The sequence below is a fragment of the Grampus griseus genome (assembly GCF_964374135.1).
Source record: "Grampus griseus genome assembly, chromosome: 17".
Classification (NCBI taxonomy): domain Eukaryota; kingdom Metazoa; phylum Chordata; class Mammalia; order Artiodactyla; family Delphinidae; genus Grampus; species Grampus griseus.
This window is the reverse complement of record NC_139011.1, coordinates 80,944,910-80,965,487: the sequence shown is the minus strand read 5'-3', so window position 1 is coordinate 80,965,487 and position 20,578 is coordinate 80,944,910. Positions and strand designations below refer to the sequence as shown.

The following is a 20,578-nucleotide window of genomic DNA, read 5'->3' as shown; positions in this document are numbered from 1 at the left end:
TTTAAATTTCAGAAATGACCTATACATTTGTTCTTGGGCGCCAACAGCATTTCAACAATTCCTGTTCTGAAATATTTTAAAACTATCTGCTAAGACAATGCACGTAAAGCTACACTGAGAAGATAAAGAATAAGAAATGAAAATGAGAATAAAAGATAATTACGTAAAATAATGGAAAAGTATAAAATATAAAGTAATCAGCAATTGTCCAAGTTATTTTTTATTTGTCAAACCAATGAGCTTTTCAAGAAGCCTCCATCGAATTTTTAAAGACATAAGCGACAGACGCAGCTACATTTTCAAGGTCTCTCGGAATACCTGCAGAATTTTTGCCAGCAAGGTCAGCACGGCCATTTTGCTGTCCGGGGCAGCATCCCTGGCCCACCACGGGCCGCAGCTCCTCCAGCTCTGCAGGATGGCACCCACCAGTTCCAGGCCTTGGTGCTTCTGACTGGCTCGGTCTCGGAAGCTCTGATCCAACAGGCCATTCAGAACGGCGCTCACCTGAGACAGCGCGGGGTGAAGCAAGAACTCTTACCATCAAGGCTGACAGACACGCAACAGAATTTACTGTCATTTTTCAAAGCTATTCTTGGAAAATGAAGATGCTATTCCTAGAACAGCTGTTTACTTCACAACTCCTCATATCTGAAAACAGCACTTTAACATGTAAATTTTCCCACAAAGGCATACGGTGGTCCCCTTTATGAAATAATGCTTAAACTGCTATCTGTTGTTTTCTTGGTCGGGGCCATTCTCCATGGCAGGGGAAATCAGCTCTCTCTGGTCACCATCACCACCAGATGCACTCATACATGCACACACACACAGGCACGCACACAGGGACACACACACGCTTAGAAACAGCACACACACACATGCACACACGGAAACGCACAGAGTGAAACACACACATGTACACGCACACAGGGACACATGGACACGGGCACACAAGGGCACAGGGAGGTACATGCACATCTCCTGTCCTACTGCCTTCCCAACAGTGATCTCCTAAATTCGGTTAGATTAATTCAATATTCCTGCTGTTGTGACAGGTAGCTCCGCTCACAGATGATCCGAGCTGAGTACTAGCACACATCTCCTTCCTCACATAACATTTTGATCTCCCTGAAGTGAGTACCTGACGCTTGAACAACTCGGGTTTGAACTGCGTGGGTGCACTTAACGTGGAAACGCGCACTACGGCGCCGCGCGGTCTGCAGGAGGGGGATCCGTGGACACGAGGGCCGACTGTACAGACAGTTGTACGTGGACGTTCGCCTGGCAGAGGGACAGCACCCCAGCTCCCCCACCCCTTAGTTGTTCTCAACGTGACTGTCACTGTTGTCATCAAACTCTCCCAAATTCACTACGTCTCCTCTAGACGTGCAAACGCATCAGGGAGGCTGTGAGCCATCTCTGGGGCACCACCTCGGGAGGGTCAGGGACACCAGTCCGGGTCTTGAGTGGAGGTCACCACCCCCCGCCCCCAGGAGACTCGTCGGCAAACTTCCCGGACCCCACGCCCTCCTTTTTCCCAGCTTCTGCTCCATCTCGGTGGAGAACTTCCCCCGGCAGCTTCCCAGCAAGAGGAGCACAGGACACAGACCCCCATGGGGACCTGGCACACCTGAAACACCTGCACTCGGCTCTCACTCATAATCGTTAATCCTTCCCACTCAGGTGAGAAGTACTCTTTCCGAAACTGTGCACGAAATCTGGCTCACTGTCTCCCAGGCTGCACTCTGCTGTTGCAAAGACAACCGTCATCCAGGTTCCTAATCCTTTTGAAAGACCTTTGGGTTTTTTCTCTTGTAGAAACTTTTCAGCATCTTCTCTCCTGGGGAACCCCTAAGGTTTCAAATTTTCAAGAAGTGTGCTCCGTGTGGAGCTGTTTCCATACAATGCACTGGACATTCGATGGCCTTTTCCATCTGAAACTCAGAATGGTCATTCCTGAAACGTTATCCATGAAGCCTCTACTTGGCTCGTCCTCTGTCAGGGGTGGAGGCCATGGAGCTGGACCTTGTAGATAGATTCCAAGTTTCCTCATCGCTTCTCCATTTTCTGATTTGTAACCTTACTCTACTCTCCATGAGAGTTCCTGAATTTTATCTTCCAAATCCACTTCATCCTTAATTTGTGATATGTATGTTTAATTCACAAATTTTCTTTCTTGTTCTCTGATATTCTTTCTCAATAGCGATTCTTGTTTCACGGATACAGTGTCTTCTCTCACCTCTGAAGTTTCTTTCTTTTTACACCTCATCTCACTGAATAATCTCTGTTTCAGGTGCCTTTTCCCTGCCCATCCTTTCAGAAGCCCTGTCCTGAATAATCTCTGTTTCAAGTGCCTTTTCCCTGCCTGTCTTTTCAGAAGCCCTTTCCTGAATAATCTCTGTTTCAAGTGCTTTCTCCCTGCCTGTCCTTTCAGAAGCCCTTTCCTGGAGCGCCTGGTACTTCACAGTGGTCGGTACCCACTGAGGAACGGACAGAAGCGTGAGCAGCGGGCAGGGCTCACCAGCAGCGAGGACACTGGAAGTAGATCTAGTTGGGCTGGGATAACGGTATCTTGATTTTCTCTTAGGCTTTTCAGCACAGTCTGAAATCCTGCCTGAGGGTGTATCTAGCTGACTGTGTTCTGAGAGCCAAATTGAAGAAAATGGCCTAATGCCTCAAGGTTCAGAACTTGGACGGGCTTTCACTTAATTCCCCAGAAGGTATCCTTACATCACAAAGGATCATAAAAAGACCACTAGTAACAATTATACACCAAAAAACTGGACGAAACCTAGAAGAAACAAATAAATTCCTAGAAACAAACAACCTATCAAGGCTGAATCATGGAGAAATAATCTGAACAGACCAATTACTAGCAAGGAGACTGAATCAGTAATCAAAACATCCCAACAAACAAAAGTCCAGAATCAGATGGCTTCAATAGCGAATTCTACCGAAACAATCAAAGAAGAACTAACACCTTCTCAAATTCTGCCAAAGAACTGGGCGGGGAGGGGGGCACGGAGGAAGCACTTTCAAACTCATTTTACATGGCCAGCGTCACCCTGACACCAACACCAGACGAGGACACCTCAAGAAAAGAAAATTACAGGGAAATATCCCTGAGGAACACAGATGCAAATATCCTCAACAGAGTGTGAGCAAAGCAAATTCCGCAGCACATTAGAAGGGCCACACACCGTGATCAAGCGGGGTTTACCCCAGGTACGCAAGGATGGTCCAGTGTCTGCAAATCAATCAAGGTGATACACCACAGTAACAAAACAGAGGTTAAAAATCATCGGATCATCTCAACAGATGCAGAAAAAGCATTTGACAAAACTCAACGTCCATTCATGATAAAAACTCTCAACAAACAGGTATAGAGGTAATGTACCTCAGCGTAATAAAGGCCATATATGACAAGTCCACAGCTAACATCATACTCAACAGTGGAAAGCTGTAAGCTTTTCCCCTAAGATCAGGAAAAAGACTAGGATGCCCACTCTCGCCACTTTCATTCAACACAATTTCAACATAATATTGGAAGTTCTAGTCATAGCAGTCAGACAAGAAAAAGAAATAAAAGGTATCCTTTCACTCAGAAAAAGCAGAACAGTCTCTATCTGGAGATGATAGGATATACAGAAAACCCTCAAGACTACCAAAAAACTGTTAAAACTAATCTAAAAATGTAGTGAAGATACAGGATACAAAATCAATATACAATTATAACATTCTACATAATAGTATGAATACATAACAGTTCTCAAAAAGATTTGAGAACATGAATAAATGTTTGGATAAATTGAGAGACATACTATAGAAAACGTGGCTTAATTTTTTTAAAGAGGTCACCTTGGTTTAAATATGCTCTATACACATTGTATCACCACTCAAAATCCCTGTATGTTGTGGAGAGGGCTGTAGGAAACTTGGCAAAATGATTCTAAATTTCATTTTAAAGAAAATGTGTAAGTATAGCTTGAAGAATTCTGAAAAACAAAAATACTAAGAAGGAACACTGCCTTACCAGATGTTAAAGTGTATTTTAAAATTGCTGAAATTAAAACAACGTGGTACTGGCTGAAAAACAGATAGGTAAGTAACAAATTAAACAACCTCCGACCTAAATTTGTATAGAGATTCAGATCTGAAAAAGTTACAAACTTGAATTAATGAGGAAAATATCCATTTGTGAATGAATGTTTGTCCAATATATATCTATTTAGGAAAAAATATTTCTACAGTGCTGTTTGCATTACTTCCATTTGTTTAAAAAAGAAATTATAAAAGTAACAGAAGAAAACATGGGCAGATAGATTTTAGGGATAATATTGGGATGGAGAAAGGCTTTCTAAGTATGACATGAAAAACAGATCAACTGAAAAGAAGACTGGTATCTTCTTTAACTATAAAAAACCAAATACTTCTGTACGGAATAAACACTCCAACTGAGAAAGACAAATGGTCAGTAGGAAAAAGGACTTTCTGCATACATGACAGACAGAGGTCTGCTACACTTAGTATACAAAAATTTTACAAATTAATAAGAAAATACAGGGCTCCCCTGGTGGCGCAGTGGTTGAGAGTCCGCCTGCCAATGCAGGCAACGCGGGTTCGTGCCCTGGTCCGGGAGGATCCCGCATGCCGCGGAGCGGCTGGGCCCGTGAGCCATGGCCGCTGAGCCTGCGCGTCCGGAGCCCGTGCTCCGCAACGGGAGAGGCCACAGCAGTGAGAGGCCCGCGCACCGCAAAAAAAAAAAAAAAGAAAGAAAATACAACCCAAGAGAAAAATGGCAAAACACAAAACTACGGCATATACCAGAAACACGCTGGCTGCTCAAAAAAAATCAGTGTGAAACCAAGATCAGAAGAATTGAGGAACTAACGTTAAACTTGGGGATAAAAGTACAAAGTGGGATTCTCACCACTGGAGCAGTACAGTGCTTTTGCTATGGTTCAAAGCATTTCAAACTTCACTACGTTGCTTAAAGAAATACCTAGGTTATATACTTGATTCTAATCTTCACTAAAGATGTTTCTTTAGAAAAAAGGTATCTTTACCCTCAACTATGCCCAGGGTCCCCCAGACAAGAGGGTCTGCGCCTCCAGCCTCCTGCACCTCGCAAGGACAGGGAGAGCCCACGGGAGCCGGCTAACAGTCACCCGATTCCCCCACTGCTCCAGGCCGCCTGCACACCAAGGCCTCACTGCAGCCTTCTCGGACTCTGAAGTCTGTTACTCTTTGTCCTTTTGCTTTCTAGCTTCCAAAATGTTGTCACTCTTGTCTTTTCTCCTTTTCTGTATCCTTTAAGACTGTGCTTTCAAAAAAACAAAAAAACAAACCACACTGTAGAGGGATCTAGGGAGGAGGTGGCGATAAATGAGTATGGTTTCTTCCCCGTAAGTCTGAAGAGCTTACAAGCTCGAAATGCTGTATTTCCTGAGTGTTGTGGGTCTACTGCAATTTTATTTCAAACTTCTAAAAATACAAATTTCTAGCGCAATCTACAAAATCTTCCCCTACAAGAGACAACTAGCACTGCTTGGAATAAAAGCTTATTAACTCAGCAGGAAATTATGCCTCTCCCTTAGAATGATCATTCCAACAGTTAATTCTTGATTGTCTACCGACCAAGTTAAATTTCAAAATTTTGTGTTTAGCAAACAAATCAACTATATATTAAATACTGATCTGGAATTCCTTGGCGCAGTGGTTAAGAATCCGCCAGCCAATGCAGGGGACACAGGTTCGAGCCCTAGTCCAGGAAGAGCCCACACACCGCGGAACAACTAAGCCCACGCGCCACAACTACTCAGCCTGTGCTCTAGAGCCTGTGCGCCACAACTACTGGAGCCCACGCACCACAACTACTGAAGCCCACGGGCCTAGAGCCCGTGCTCTGCAACAAGAGAGGCCACCGCAATGAGAAGCCCGCGCACCGCTACAAAGAGTAGCCCCCGCTCACCACAACTAGAGAAAGCCCGCACACAGCAATGAAGACCCAACACAGCCATAAATAAATAAATAAATGTATTAAAAAAATACATTGATCTGCACAGGTTCAATCTGAGGGGGCAAAGGGACTACAGCAGGAACACGTGGGAAATGAGGACTCAGCCTCGAGACCATGGAAGCCATGAACAGGGAGGACTGCGGCACATCAGGACCAGCCGCGGCCGGTGGGAATGAAAAGGCAGGCCGGCCTTTCCAGGGATGGAACCCGTACCCCCTGCATTTGAATGCGAAGTCTTAACCACTGGACCAGCAGGGAAGTCCCTCACTTTGTTTTACTGATGTATTATTTCAGGCATACAGCAACCCTTTTATAAGCATTACTAAAGAAAATATACTGTATTAAAAGGAAAAATCCATTACCATTTTGGGATTATCCACAGACGATTTCATGAGCTCCAATACAGCAACATCTAGATTTTTCAACAGTTCAGTGTTGATTGTTTCTGAGAACAAGCTGTAGAAATACTGTCCGTGAGAGAAGCTGATGATGTTCCTCTGGGACCCTCCTGAGGACGGCATGGACACCACCGCCATGTCCAGGAGAAGACCCACCAGGTGCTCACACTGCAAAGAGGAAAGAGAAGGGCTGTGGCACACGACTCCCCGGGCAGCTGTGAGCTCCGACAGCAGAGAACAGAGTCAGCAGGGGCCTGGTCCTGGGAGGCCTGGGTTGGTCTAACTGCAGGCGTTCAACATGGCTCCACTTTCCAGGTCTTACTTTGGGCGAGAACTCTCTCCCTGACCCACGTGTCTCCCAGTGCTCCACAGAATCTCGTGTCTGTGGCTTTGAGGGGAGAGTCTAGGAAGGCTGAGGACTGTTTGCACTCAGTGGACAAAGAGGCACGAGAAGGGGAGGTGGGTGCACTGCGGAACCACAGCTAGAGAGACTGTGAGGCCAGCCCTGCACAGCTCAGAAGGCCCTGAGCACTTTGTGGGGTGTCTGGAATGCTCCTCCAGGGCCTCTCCCACACCAGCCTCTGAAGAGTTGCCCAGGATGGAGGAAGCAGAGGCCACTGTGTCAACACAGGTCGGCTTTGCAGTCACAAATTGCTCTCTGCCTGAAGGCCTTTTGGAAATAAACTGGGATAGACAAAACTTCAGCTTAAGAAGGTCATTCTACTCCTTTTATATTAAAAATAAAAAAAAACTTTTAGAAAGTCATCTCTGGTAAATCAGGTAAAGTCCTTTTGCAGCTAGGAAGTTACCCAGCTAAATTCCCGTTTGCAGAGACGCTGCATGTGAGTGATGCCCGACATCACTGGGACCGCACACGTGCACACAGCTGTTTTTCCTACCTGTCCTCCACAAGCAAAGGCCAACTCCAGAAGTCCATTGGCGAGCCGCTTGCAGCTGGGGTCCAGTGAGGGCAGGCACTGCCCTTCGACTCCAGGTGCGATGCTTTTATAAACCAGGGAGAGAAGCTTTGTGCCGAGAGAATGCGGCTGATCTGCAGACTAGAATAAAGCAACACTGAAATACCCAACAGTGAAGTATGACATAGAAAAACACAATCTCACACCTTTCATTAATACAAATCCACGCTCACCAACACTGACCACTGCCTTCCAACTGTCAGGGACACTTTCACGCACCTCTGACTCCCGGCACACAGGCACAAGAGCAGCTAGTGCCTAAAGGTCTTCAGAAGGTGCTGGAAATATTCAAGTGGCCTTTATTTTCATTTTACATTAATAAACTTTTACACTTACTGTCACATTTACACTCTAGGCAACACTGCCATGTGTGGAGCAAGTATTTCTCTAATTTCTATCTCGGCATGCTCTGTACGTTAACCGATATTTTAAAAAGGCTATAAATAAATCGACAAACTGGCATAATGAGCTAAGAGAAATGTAAAACAAACTGGCACAGTTACCTGCGATGGCGCCATAACATGCAGAAAGCCAGCCCTGTGAAGCTGCTTCCAGGCCGACACGACAGACGCCAGCTCGGCCCGACTAGCGTGAGCGTCCAGGCCATAAAGGTCAACAGTGCAGAGCTCCTCAATGCTGGCCGTGCAGGGAAAACAAAAGGAAACCAGGTGAGTGCCGGTCTCATGACGTTACAGGACACTGAAGACTGTGTGCGTCCTGCTGCAATGTATTTACTAGCTTCCCGGTGCCCCAGTCCACCGCAAGGTCCTGGACAGCAAACCCAGGTTAAGCAAACTAGGGTGCGTGCCAATGCCGCAGGGACCACTCGGTGCCACCCGCAGGCTGTCTGCTGCCCTGAGGGCTAAGCCATGGAGGGGCCTCTGTGCCCCGCCCTCACCCCCACCCCGCCCCGAGGCTGCCCTGGAAGCCCCACCTCCGTGTCGTGACCTCCTCCCTGAGGCATGCCTCCAGCGCAGCGCAGTGCGGGGACGTCTTCAGGGCCTTCAGAAGGCCCACGCACACACTGGGGAGGTGGTCCATCACCGGGAAGTCCCCGACGTTGAAGCCCACGCTCGAGGGCGCACACAGTGTTCTCACCAGGAGCTTCGTAAGGTCTGCGCTGCACGAATCCTTCCCAAGGAGCTGCACAGACACACCCATCGGTCAGCGTTGGGACTTTCACCGCAGTGGACGGCCCAACAAGCGGGAAGGATGGGGTGGGGCTCAGACAGCACACAGTTCAGGCTCTGCGGTCCCTAGGTCTCCACCGCGTGGACCTGACTGCCGTCACGGCGGAAGAGCAACCGTGGACCACACGTGGACAGGAGGGCCCGGAGGTGCCCCAGAGAAACCTTCACAGGGTGGCGCCGTGGGCTTCCAGCCCTGGCAGAGGCAGGGCCTGGCGCATCGCAGGCGCTGAGCGGGCACTGACGGGATGCGGGTCTCAGCCTCACAGACACATTTACAGATGCTGGCTGATGCGCGTTTCGTCAGGCAGATGCTCGATCACAGCATAACACACAGTAGCCAATGAACATCTAGGAAAACTGCGTCTTATGTGCACAGTGAGAATCGGAAGCACATGCAGAGTTTTATCATTATTTTCAAGAAGAGACAACTCCTATAGCAAGGGAAAGTTCTAAGAAGGCCAGAACCACCAGTGGGTAGCCCAGCACAGGCCCCTTGATCAGGGCAGCGGGCGGGCCTACCTTCCAGCTGTCTGGGGAGGTGCCAAGCAGCGTTGTGGAGAACTCCAGGACCCGGACCACCACCGTGCATTTGCTGTAATTGTATCTTTCTGCCTCCTGTGGGCTGGGTCTGTCACCTGCGGCCCCGGCACCAAAGCACTTTTCTGCCGCCGTGATATCATGCAGAGCAATGCTTTCTAAGAAGAAAGCCACTGCTTTCCAAAGTGAAGACTGTGTTTCAGCACCTAGAAAAAATTGTATTAAAATGTTAACATACACTTCCTTCTAAACCCACTAAGATTAACGTAAAGTTCCGTCTTTAAGTATAGGTGTGATATACTTTCAGTCAAAATTTTAAAAGTTTTAATAAAAGCTGAAACAGCACTTATTTCTTCTCATTTCAAAACACCACCTGAACAGAACTCAACTGCAGACTCGTACAGTAAGAACACACCTACGGAAGGTTAGGTCTTGGCTCTCAAACACTACCATGGGACCATAAATTAACATGATCTTTCTGAAGGGCTATTTGCCAAATCGTACTAAAAGCTTAAAAACACGTGCACACCAATTTCTATCAAAGGCTTAAAAGCTCATATGCTTTGATCCAGCACTGAAATTGTATCCTCGGGAAATAATGGCAGAATTGCAAAGATGTGCTTTGAAGATGTTAATTTTAGCATTGTTCTTAATAATAAAAAAATAGGAGCAGCCTAAATGTCCTTCAGAGGGCAACGGAGAGACACGCCACGGCAGTGGCCTTTACGCAGGAGGCTGCGACTGGCGTCCTATGGGATCAATTTCAGATCAACTCCCCAGCGGGTTTCTCCCAGAACTCGCGAGTGTGAGACACGCTCCGCCACAGGAAGGACGGACATGCTGTTCTCCACTCCGCAATCCGAGCACAGCTCACCGTTCTGGGGTAAAGGCAGGGGACACGTGACAACAATGGTGCACAAGCCAGGGGAGTGAACAAAGGTGGCGGCTGGTTAGGTCCTCTAGGGGACGGCTTCCAGGTCTTTGTTCTCCTTAGATTTAAGGAAGGCGATCAAACTGTCAACTGACAGGTCATTATGTACTCAAAAAACTGGGAGAAAATGTGTTCAGAACTGCATTCTCAAACACCAGAGACCCTGAACCCAACAGGCCAGGGGCCGTCTGACTCCTCCCAACCCCGTCACCTCTGACAGGCCTGCGGAGAGAAGAGCAGGCCCTCTGCTCAGACGCCGCCCCGGCTGGAACGGAGACCCCCCCCGCCCCGCCCCCCCCCCCCCCACAAACAGTCATGCAAAGAGCACAGCCCATTCTGAGGGCAAGTCTGAGGCTCCGCCCACAGTACGGGGCAGCAGGAGAACGGCCAGCTGCTCCGAGAACCCTGAAGCAGAGAGCACACCTGCCAGGCGACAGCCAGCTCCAGGTGCTGCTTCCCAGGGGACACCATTCCCAGAGCCAGCGCCTGCCCTCGTGGGCCACCGGGGCCCCCAGGGGGACAGAGCCTGCCCAGCACTCACATCCCACCCGCCTGACGTCCTTTGCAAACAACACCGTCACTACCGCACTACAACAGAGAAGCTCCAGGGACAGAAAGATGCGAGAAAACTAAAGACCCGCTCCACAGAGACATGGCACAAGACCTGAGGGCCTCAGGAAAACCTCAGAAGGTTACTTTGCACAAGGGTCACTGAGAACCTGTGCACAGGGCAAGAAAGCAGCACAGACTCCGGGCGGGGAGCCCCCCACCCTCACTGTGAGCTCGGAGACGCAGGCAGAGCTGAAGAAATGACACCCCGTGATCCTGTCCAACCAAAACCCCACCCATCTTGGCCCCGGCATGGTTCCAGGCAGAGCCGGACGGTGCTGACCCAGGGAGGCTCTACCCACCCAGGAGCTGGGCGGCACCAAGGGTCCCTGCGCCCAGGAAGGTGTTGTAGCACTCCAGCGCAGCCAGCAGCGCGTCCATCCACTGCAGCGTGGCACGCAGGCTGAACGGCCCGCGCAGCTGGCGGAGGGTGGGCTGGGTGAGGATGCCGGCTGGCGGACCGCAGGCTCCTCCGCCCTCAAATGCGTTTATGAGGAAGGAAATGCCTTCCTTCTCGATCAGGTCTCTCAGCCACAGGGAAGGGGATTTGTTGCCTTAAAAGAGAAATAAGATTAAAACACACATATAAATCACTTTCATGTAGTTAAAATCACTTGATCTAATCACTGTACCTAATTAAAAATAGCATCTCCCAATAATAAGAAACAAAAATTAAAAGTGTGGTATGTTAAAAATGTAATCAGACCAGAACAAGACAGGCAATATCACAATATTTCAAATAGTTTTCCATAAATGTCCCACATAAACGACCTACCAGTGCACTGAAATTCCAAAATGATCCAGGATAGTCTTATTTTAACCACAGCACTCACAACTTGCTCACTGTACTTACTGTCAAGAAAGTATTTCCACCAAAAGCCATTCTCTTCAGTTTCTTTAAACATTATTAACATAGTCGGATACCACCTGAATACCTATAAACTTCATACTCTTTCTCTTGCCTTTTTTCTTGGAAGTCATTATTGCTTTTTTTATGGAATAAACACAGAGCAGTCAGACACTCCAGCCCCTCTGCCTGTGCCACTGGCGGCCGCGGGGACCAGGCCTCGCCAGGCTGCTTCCTCGTCCACGGTGAGACGCACACAGTATCTACCTCTGAGGTTGTCACCAAGGCGAAGTGAACTGAAGCAGTTAATATCTGAAAAAGCACTTAGAATAGCATCTACCACGTGGTAAGTGCCGTGCTTATTAAATAAAAGAGTCAAATGATCTGCTTTTGAAAAGATATTTTTCTTTTAGGTATTAATCATTTTCTAAATTAAAGAAAAAAACATTAAAGTGTATTTTGTATGCTCTGAAATCAGTGGCTGTGAAAAGGTCAAGTCATTCTGACCCTAATGAAGGTACAGAAGAATCCAAAACAGTAATGTAATTCTGATGCAAAAGAAGAACTGGGGGCTTCCCTGGTGGTGCAGTGGTTAAGAATCCACCTGCCGATGCAGGGGACGTGCGTTCGAGCCCTGGTCTGGGAAGATCCCACGTGCCACGGAGCAACTAAGCCCATGAGCCACAACTACTGAGCCTGCGTCCTGGAGCCCGTGCACCACAACTACTGAGCCTGCGCTCTAGAGCCCGTGAGCCACAACTACTGAAGCCCGTGCGCCTAGAGCCCGTGCTCCACAACAGGAGAAGCCACCGCAATGAGAAGCCCGCGCACCACAACGAAGAGTAGCCCCCACTCTCCACAACTAGAGAAAGCCTGCACGCAGCAACAAAGACCCAATGTAGCCAAAAATAAATAAATAAATAAATAAATTTATTTTAAAAAAAAGAAGAAATTTTTTTTTACTGTGTCAAAAATACCTCTCACAAGCTATATAAGTAAAAGACTAGTACCATGTTTTCAGGGGTTGTTTTAGAAGAAATACTAAACTTTCCATTATTTTCACTAAGAAGAAATGAATAAAACTGTAACCATGAGTGAAGAACACTACTATATTTAAATTCTACGTCGAGTGCTAGCTAAGAGCGGCAGAAGAGGACGTGCAGAAAGGAAGGACCTGGGAAGACAGGTCTAGAGGGAAGCAAGACAAGTCGAGGATTGGGGGGGGGACCTCCCCACTGTGAGGTGGTCTCTGTCTCTCTGCCTCTCCACCCAATCCGCCCCCACTCCCCGGTGTCGGCATCGGAAGGCCCCGACACGCAGCGGGGACACACCTGCACCTGTCATAACGTCCCATGGGTCTGGGTGTCCACATACCCGGCCCGACCACGCACACGGTACTACTGCAGGACACGGGACCTTGAAAATCACAGGGGCAAAGTCAAAGAAGAGGGCAGACACCCCACTGGAAGACACAGAAGAGGTGAGTCACGGTGGTAGCAGGGCAAGGTTCACCAGTACTCAGCATCCTGTGCTTACTAACAAAGACCACTCTGAGAGGCAGAGCGCTATTACTTCCCTGAAAGTATGTAGCAGGCAGCTACGAAGAAGAGCAGCGGAAACGTCTGCGATCAGCCAAGCTGACGCCGCTGGAACCGCGGGGCCTGCAGCCAGCAGTGCTACCTCCGCAGTCTGGGCCTTAGTTTCCTCTAAAAATAAGGAGAAGATGCCCCGCCCTCCATCCCATCCACTCTTCACTGACTTCGTTGTGAGAATGACAACAGGTAAAGCAAACTTGTTAACTAAAAGCAGTAAGCGTATATAAAATACTAATAATGTTTTTAAAACAATTCTCTACATTAAAAAACACAAATATACATTTCTACCATATACGTAAAATTATAGTCTAGTAGATAATTACATCCTCTGTATTTATATGGTATACGTAATGCATAGTATGAATACAATCGCAACATACAGTATGCAGAATATATAGTATTTAACATAACGCATTCCACAGTATACATCACGTTCGAGCATGACACATGCAGCACCCTTCTAAGTCTCAGAATGACATGCAGTCATTTCCACCTGCTGCCCCTGAAGCAGCCCCGCAGAGGCCCTCCAAGCCCCTTGCTCAAGAGAACCAGCTCACGGTCCGCTGTGTGCGGGCACCTCCTCACCCAGATGCACATGCCCTGGTTCTGGACTAGTGCCCGGTGCACGTGAAGGGGAGCCAGGGCCGGAGTCTGTCCTGGGGCACAGCTTCCCCATGCCTGAGCTACCAATACATTTATTCCTGAGAAATTTAGAAATTGTCTCAAGTCTCTTAAGTAGTTTAATGGTTTAGTACCGTAACGACTGAAAAGCACAGGTCCATTGCTTTCCTTTAATACCAAATGATCTGAGATCATTCAGACTTAGGAGTCTGGCAATTCCTTATTAATTACAGGCCAAAAAACACAACTGCATTACTTCATTAACTATTTTTTTAATATATATAACTGTTTCTTTTAAATTTATACTTGGCTGCATTGAGTCTGCTGCTGCACGTGGCTTGCTCTAGTTGTGGGGAGCAGGGGCTACTCTTCCTTGCGGTGCGTGGGCTTCTCATTGCGGTGGCTTCTCTTGTTGAGGAGCATGGGCTCTAGGCATGAGGGCTTCAGTAGTTGCAGCACGCAGGCTCAGCAGTTGTGGCTCGCAGGCTCTAGAGCACAAGCTCAGTAGTTGCGGCACACGGGCTCAGTAGTTGTGACTTGCGAGCTCTAGAGCACAGGCTCAGTAGTTGTGGCGCACGGGCTTAGTTGCTCTGCGGCATGCGGGATCTTCCCGGACCAGGGCTCGAACCCGTGTCCCCTGCACTGGCAGGCAGATTCTTCACCACTGCGCCACCAGGGAAGTCCCGCTTCATTAACTATTAATAAGATTTCTAAACCTTAATTGAATATCGTGTTAACTACTATGGTCATCCAATCCTTCCTTCTTTCTTTTAAGTGGGACAGAAAAGCAAAGATGCGGAATAAAAGGTACTAGGAAATTCTAAGTTCACCTCTTCTGTATCGTCTAACATCAAAAGCATTTTTTTCTTTCCTTCTATAAATCTTTGAGAAATGTACAGCCATAATTTATCACCTGTCTTACAAATGATCTGTAATGATTATTTTTTGTACTTATTCTTTGTATGTATTAGAACGTACTTATTTTTTATATTTATTAGAACATATTACATTTATCTAAATAATGGAAATATCATGTTTTATATAAGTGCGTCTCTAAACTACTAGCAAAAGTCATTTATAGGGCATAAAGACCATCATACCTGGCAACAAAGGAACAAACTTATAAAAGAGTTCTATGGACTTGTGTCGACATTCTGTCTGGGGCCTCCCACAATTGGAGAAAAGCCACTGGACCACGTCTGATAAACACAAGGGTGCCGTAGGTGGAAAGCCTCTGCATGGAGAATACATGTATTTAATATTCACACTCCAACATTCAGCATTTAGCTGGCCCCAGAGTCTAAAAACCATACATTCAATTTTGCTACCCTGATACATGTAGAAACCATATTTAAAGGCATTCAATTTATTTTTAGTGTATTATCGTTAGAATACAATCAAAACGTCACAGGTGAAATAGGTCCTAAATGCTGCCTTCCTTTTATTTTTTTAATTGAGGGAAAATTAAAAAGCATTTCTTAAAAGATCAGCACCAAGTCTTTGCATGTTCCCTTTTCAATGCACTGTAAACTGAAAGGGGGTTTAGGTTCTGAAGTAGTGCTTCTCAAACTGTGGTCCCTGGACCAGCTACATCAGTATTAGCTTGGCAGAAAGGCAAATTCTCAGCCCCACCCTAAACCTACTGAAGCCAATTCCAGAGCAAGGCCCAGCGACCTGTACTGTATGTAACCAGACCCCAAGGTAATTCTACTGCTCAAGTGTGAGCATGAATGACCTGGAGAGATGTCATACTCGCGGCAGAATCTGGAAGAATCAATTTTAAAACCACAGAGGGAGTATTAATGTCCAGTCTACAGGCTATGCTTCTGCAGAGTGGTGGGCGCCAGCAGACACCAGAGCCCCCAGACCCCTGCACAGACCTGGGGGAAGAGGCATGGCACACCCGCACCCCGTCTGAGAAAGAGACCTTGCCGGGATGGAAATGGGAGCAAAGACTGGAAACCACTGGGCAATAAGCCAGCCTTGGTTTTGAGTGGCTTTATTTCATAATCTGCAACCTCATTCTGTCAAAATCCTACTATTTCAATATTTTAGTTCTTACATTTCAAATCTACTCCATAACAAACAGCTCATGCAGATTCCAAGCAAATAATTCCACACCAAATTCGTATTCAGAATCAGTGCAGACAAATGTCTCAGTTACAAAGCTGATTTTCAAGTTGTATCCACTATCCCAACCAAGATGACACCTTAAACAAAGCACTTTCAAACATAAAACTTTTAAGTTACTTTGGAAAATTGACTCTTTATACTTCCACAAATTCCTCCTGGATTCTCCTGTGTTAACTGAGAATTAGTTTTATGTTCGGGGGAAAGAAAAAGAAAAAGGAAGCAACATCACCTACCGGGGACAGCGTCGCTTCTTTGCTTTGTTTAAAGAAACGTGCTTCTTCTCGACGATGCGCCCCAGGTGATCGATAGCATCGCAGCATTGCTGAACTGTACCTGCTCTCAACACAAACAGAGATTGCTGAAGGAGATCTACAGCTGATCATCATTAACCAAGTAGTACTACAGGCTTACTGGCCTAGTTTTGTAATTAAAAAGGTGATTTTACAAAAGAGTGTTTTTCATCCCTCAAAATACAACACTGCACATCCAAATACAAAACCCATGTTTAAGATCGCAGGACAGCAAGGCACAGCCTTGCGTACAGGTCTGAGATGGAAGGGCTCTGCAGGTGTTACAAAACCCACAAAGCAGGCCAGAGCCCGTGCACCCCACTGAAGGCTATTATTTCAGGGGGTCAGTTCCTTGACCCGCACTTTTCTCATGTAGGTTAAACTATATTACAGTTAATAATACAGCCACTGCAGGAGAAGAAGAGAAATAAAATAGTAAAACCATCTACAGGCGTCTAGGGTTATTCAGGAAAGGGGCCTCACACAGCCTATTTTGACCTCTGTTACCAAGGAAGTTTTCTTTCTACACTTTGTAACTATGGCAGTGATTTTTTAAAGAGTAAAATTTCATCTACGCCTTTTAGCTATGGCAGTGATTTTAAAAGAGTAAAACTTCACTTGTTGAGAAAATTCCCCTGTATACGATGTCAAGATAAGGCAATTTTAAGCTAATGACGGCTGACGGCAGGACTGAATTTCAAGTGTTTTTGCTCATGAGCAGGGCTGTCACCATGGAGGACAACAGAGCCTCAATCTGTCAAAAAAGGAGAGACACCACCATTTGGCAAGTGAGAGGGGTCCCCACGGCACCCGCTGCGAGAGCCACAGCAGGGCCCACACGCCCCGGGCCCGACGCCCCGCAGACTGAGCGGGGAGACGCCAGGAAGCTTTCCGCCCCGACAGCTCCGGGCAGAAGCGAGCTGCAGGGGCGGCCGCTTACTACTCCCTGCCGCTTCAGCGCATTTCTGACTCAGTGTTGTAAAATGACGTCTTAGCTACTGTCAAAGTAGCCTCATTACAATTCTGCAAGGAAACCTACTTTCCACCTTCTAGGTGTCATCAGTGAATTCAGGACAAGGGCCAGCTTTCTTTAGCTCGCGTCAGCTGCGCACTTTCACTGGCGCTTCACAGCAGGGCTGCCCCACCTGCCCTGGCCAGGATCCCTGACCAACCAGGGGTCAAGCTGAGTGGATGCCAGGGGACACGGCGAGTCGTAGAGGAGGCACTGAAGCCTCTTGTAACAAGCGGGTTTGAGGCAGCAGAGGGCCCCACCTCCCCTTCACTTATCACCCTAAACGGGGGTGTGAGGAGAAGACAGCACCTTACGAGGGGGTGACCCAGGCCCCCGCATGGACAGGCTCGCTGCGCACACACAGAGAGCCCGAATGGGACCTACCCAAGGACCTCTCATCCGCATGTGCTAAGGCCAGGCTTTCCACGTATGTAACCAAGGCTTCAAACACAAACTGTTCTACCAGAGACTCTTCCTCCCTGAAAAATAAAGAATATTGAGCCTTATCTGAGAAGACAATAAAACAGAAACAACGAAGGGAAAAAGTTACGTTATTAAAGAATACATACCTTAATGAAATTTGTCTTTAAAAATGCCGCAAATCTTTTAAAACATAAAACCTAAAACACTTCTGAAAGAAGAAAACCTGGTCAAAAACAGACCAAGAGGCACGGGCTTTTTTACTGTTACAAGCACCCTCCTCACCTGTGGACCTGCTCACAGCACATAACCTAAAACCTAAAGCCACTGTTCTGACCACACTCCACACACCTCATCAAAATTACATGTAGCAGAAAAGAAGACCTGGTACTACGTCCACATTTTTTTAAATAACGGAATTTTAAAAGTTCTCTACCGGGGCTTCCCTGGTGGCACAGTGGTTGAGGGTCTGCCTGCTAATGCAGGGGACGCGGGTTCGGGCCCTGGTCTGGGAGGATCCCACGTGCCGCGGAGCAACTAGGCCCGTGAGCCACAACTACTGAGCCTGTGCGTCTGAAGCCTGTGCTGCGCAACGGGAGAGGCCACAATAGTGAGAGGCCCACGCGCTGCGATGAAGAGTGGTCCCCGCTTGCCACAACTAGAGAAAGCCCTCGCACAGAAACTGAAACCCAACACAGCAAAAATAAATAAATTAAAAAAAAAAAAGTTCTCTACCTATCCAAAAGTAAGTTAACATCAACAGTCATCTCTGGGCCTTTTACAAGCATATCCGCCACATGTGAACAACTACCTGGACCACAGTATCTGTGGACCAACCACTGACGTCACACTCATGGGTAGGTCACAGGCACAGGCCAGCCTCTCCCTGGAAAATCTGTTCCTCAGTGACACAGGACAGTGAATGATTAATCACACAACGCCAGGCAGGGGCACTAAGGCTCATGGGCGCTCTAGCTGTGTGACCAAGTGCAGGGTCACTGCTCCACCTCTGAGGTGGTGATTTCCTGAAACAGGACCAGAGTGAGGAACCAGCAGGCGCTGGAGGGTGGGGGGGACTGAGAACAGGACCGCACACCGCTGTTTGGTTTGGGAGGACTATCACCCTGATTTTTTAAATTTGAATCCTAGAGGGGGACCCACAAGCTCCAAGTGCCCGCCACGACACCCCACCACACACCCAGATGTGACACTGACACTAAAGGGCATCGCGCTGTGGGCCACGAAGGCGGATGCAGCACAGGAGTCGGAGCTAGGGGCCAAGGCTCACCTGGAAGAGCGACGTGCGGCCAGACCATAGAAGGGGGGGTTGGGGTCAGAGTTCCAGGCTGGCTACAGTAGCTTGTATCTTAGATGCCAAAACCATTTGAAGTAGCAAGGAGGAAATGACATGACCAAATGATACTCCAAATCCACGATCCCCAAGGAAAGCTCTCCAAAACAGTTCACGAGCTTGCAGGATGGAAGCACCCTAACTTGTACTTACATCACTCAACACACAATCCCTCGAACACGGTTCCCTCGGGCATCATTTCTCAAAGCCACCTGGAATGTAGTCCAGCAAATCCGAGCATCCGAGAAAGACGGCAACAGGGGAAAGGCAACAAGGCCCAACAGGACGGAGGGGGGAGCGCGCGGGCGCACAGTCGGGTCAGACAGGGTGGGCGAGTGGGGCGGAGAGGAGCTCTCCACCCCGACAGACCCAAAGGAGCCAGGCCCAACGACCCCCTGCATGACGCTGCCCTCCAGCCCAGGTTCAGCCTGGACTGTCGACTGCGCTCACTGACCCCACGAGAGAATTCTGCTCTGACCTGCTCCTGACACCCAAGTCAGGCCACTGGGGTCTCAGAAGCAGAAACTAAAGGACAGTCCACATTCTTGGACGGTACTTCTCCCCAATGTCAGTTGTGGGTCCACTTCACACATTTCTAGAGAGCTCGGCTTCCCAGGACTAACGATGGACTTCGTCAACCTAATTCCTTGGACCAGGCTCCTGTCCTCTGAGAAGCTGAAGCCAGTGTCTGTTCAGCAGTTTCCCAGGATCCTTTACCTGACAGTGAAAACACTGACCCAAACTTCCCTGGCCGTGTCTATGCCTAACAGCTGCTTTCCGAAACCAAGAGCACACCGATTAGGGTACATACCAATATACAGAGAATGAAACAAAACAGCAAAGCAAGGGAACAAGTGACATCCAAGTCAGGAGAAGGATTACCTTAGGGCAGGGCGGATCTAAAATACTGATAATGCTCCACTTCTAAAGCTAGGTGGTCAATATGCGGGCACTTCTGTTGCTATTATTATTATACAAACTTTACACATTTTAGGGCTTTCAAATTGAGGCATAACTGACATACGTTGCATCAGTTTCAGGTGCACAACGTAGCAGTTCGCTATTTGTACATGTTACAAAACCATCACTGCAAGCCTAGTCAACATCAGTCACCACACCTACTTACAACATGTTGTACCTTGTGATAAGAACTTTTAATATCTTCTCTCTCAGCAACTTCCATATATAGGATACAGTGTTATTAACTGTAGTCATCATGCTGTGCATTACTCCACCAGGACTTACTTCTTTTATAACTTAAAATTTGTAGCTTTTGATCCCCTTCACCCATTTCTCTGAGCCCCCAGCCCTGGCTTTAGCAACCACCGATTTGTTCTCTGTATCTATGAGCTTGTTTGTTTGCTGTTGTTGTTTACAATTTCATATATAAGTGAGATCACACAGTATTTGTCTTATTCTGTCTGACTTATCTCACTTAGCATAATGCCCACTAGGTCCATCCATGTTGTCACAAATGGCAAGATTTTCTTCTTTTTTATGGCTGAGTAATATTCGTGTGTGTGTGTGTGTGTGTGTGTGTGTGTGTGTGTGTGTGTGTGTGTGTGTGTGTGTGTGTGTGTGTGTGTGTGTGTGTGTGTGTGTATTAGATATTCTATATCCATTCATCTCTCAATAGGCACTTAGGTTG

The 20,578-nt window shown here is 47.5% G+C and overlaps 1 protein-coding gene across 1 annotated transcript in view; it reads right to left on the bottom strand.

The window, feature by feature from the left end:
* Positions 1–20,578, bottom strand: part of PRKDC (protein kinase, DNA-activated, catalytic subunit) — a gene marked incomplete at its 5' end in the record, with an annotated part of 150,072 nt that overhangs the window by 77,159 nt on the left and 52,335 nt on the right. Inside the window, 10 exons of the mRNA XM_082675009.1 lie at positions 319–504; positions 6,382–6,585; positions 7,317–7,475; positions 7,898–8,030; positions 8,329–8,537; positions 9,104–9,327; positions 10,964–11,215; positions 14,825–14,958; positions 16,091–16,190; positions 17,544–17,638. Of these exons, the coding sequence (XP_082531135.1) occupies positions 319–504; positions 6,382–6,585; positions 7,317–7,475; positions 7,898–8,030; positions 8,329–8,537; positions 9,104–9,327; positions 10,964–11,215; positions 14,825–14,958; positions 16,091–16,190; positions 17,544–17,638 (1,696 nt within the window). The remainder of the gene's footprint in view (positions 1–318; positions 505–6,381; positions 6,586–7,316; positions 7,476–7,897; positions 8,031–8,328; positions 8,538–9,103; positions 9,328–10,963; positions 11,216–14,824; positions 14,959–16,090; positions 16,191–17,543; positions 17,639–20,578) is intronic.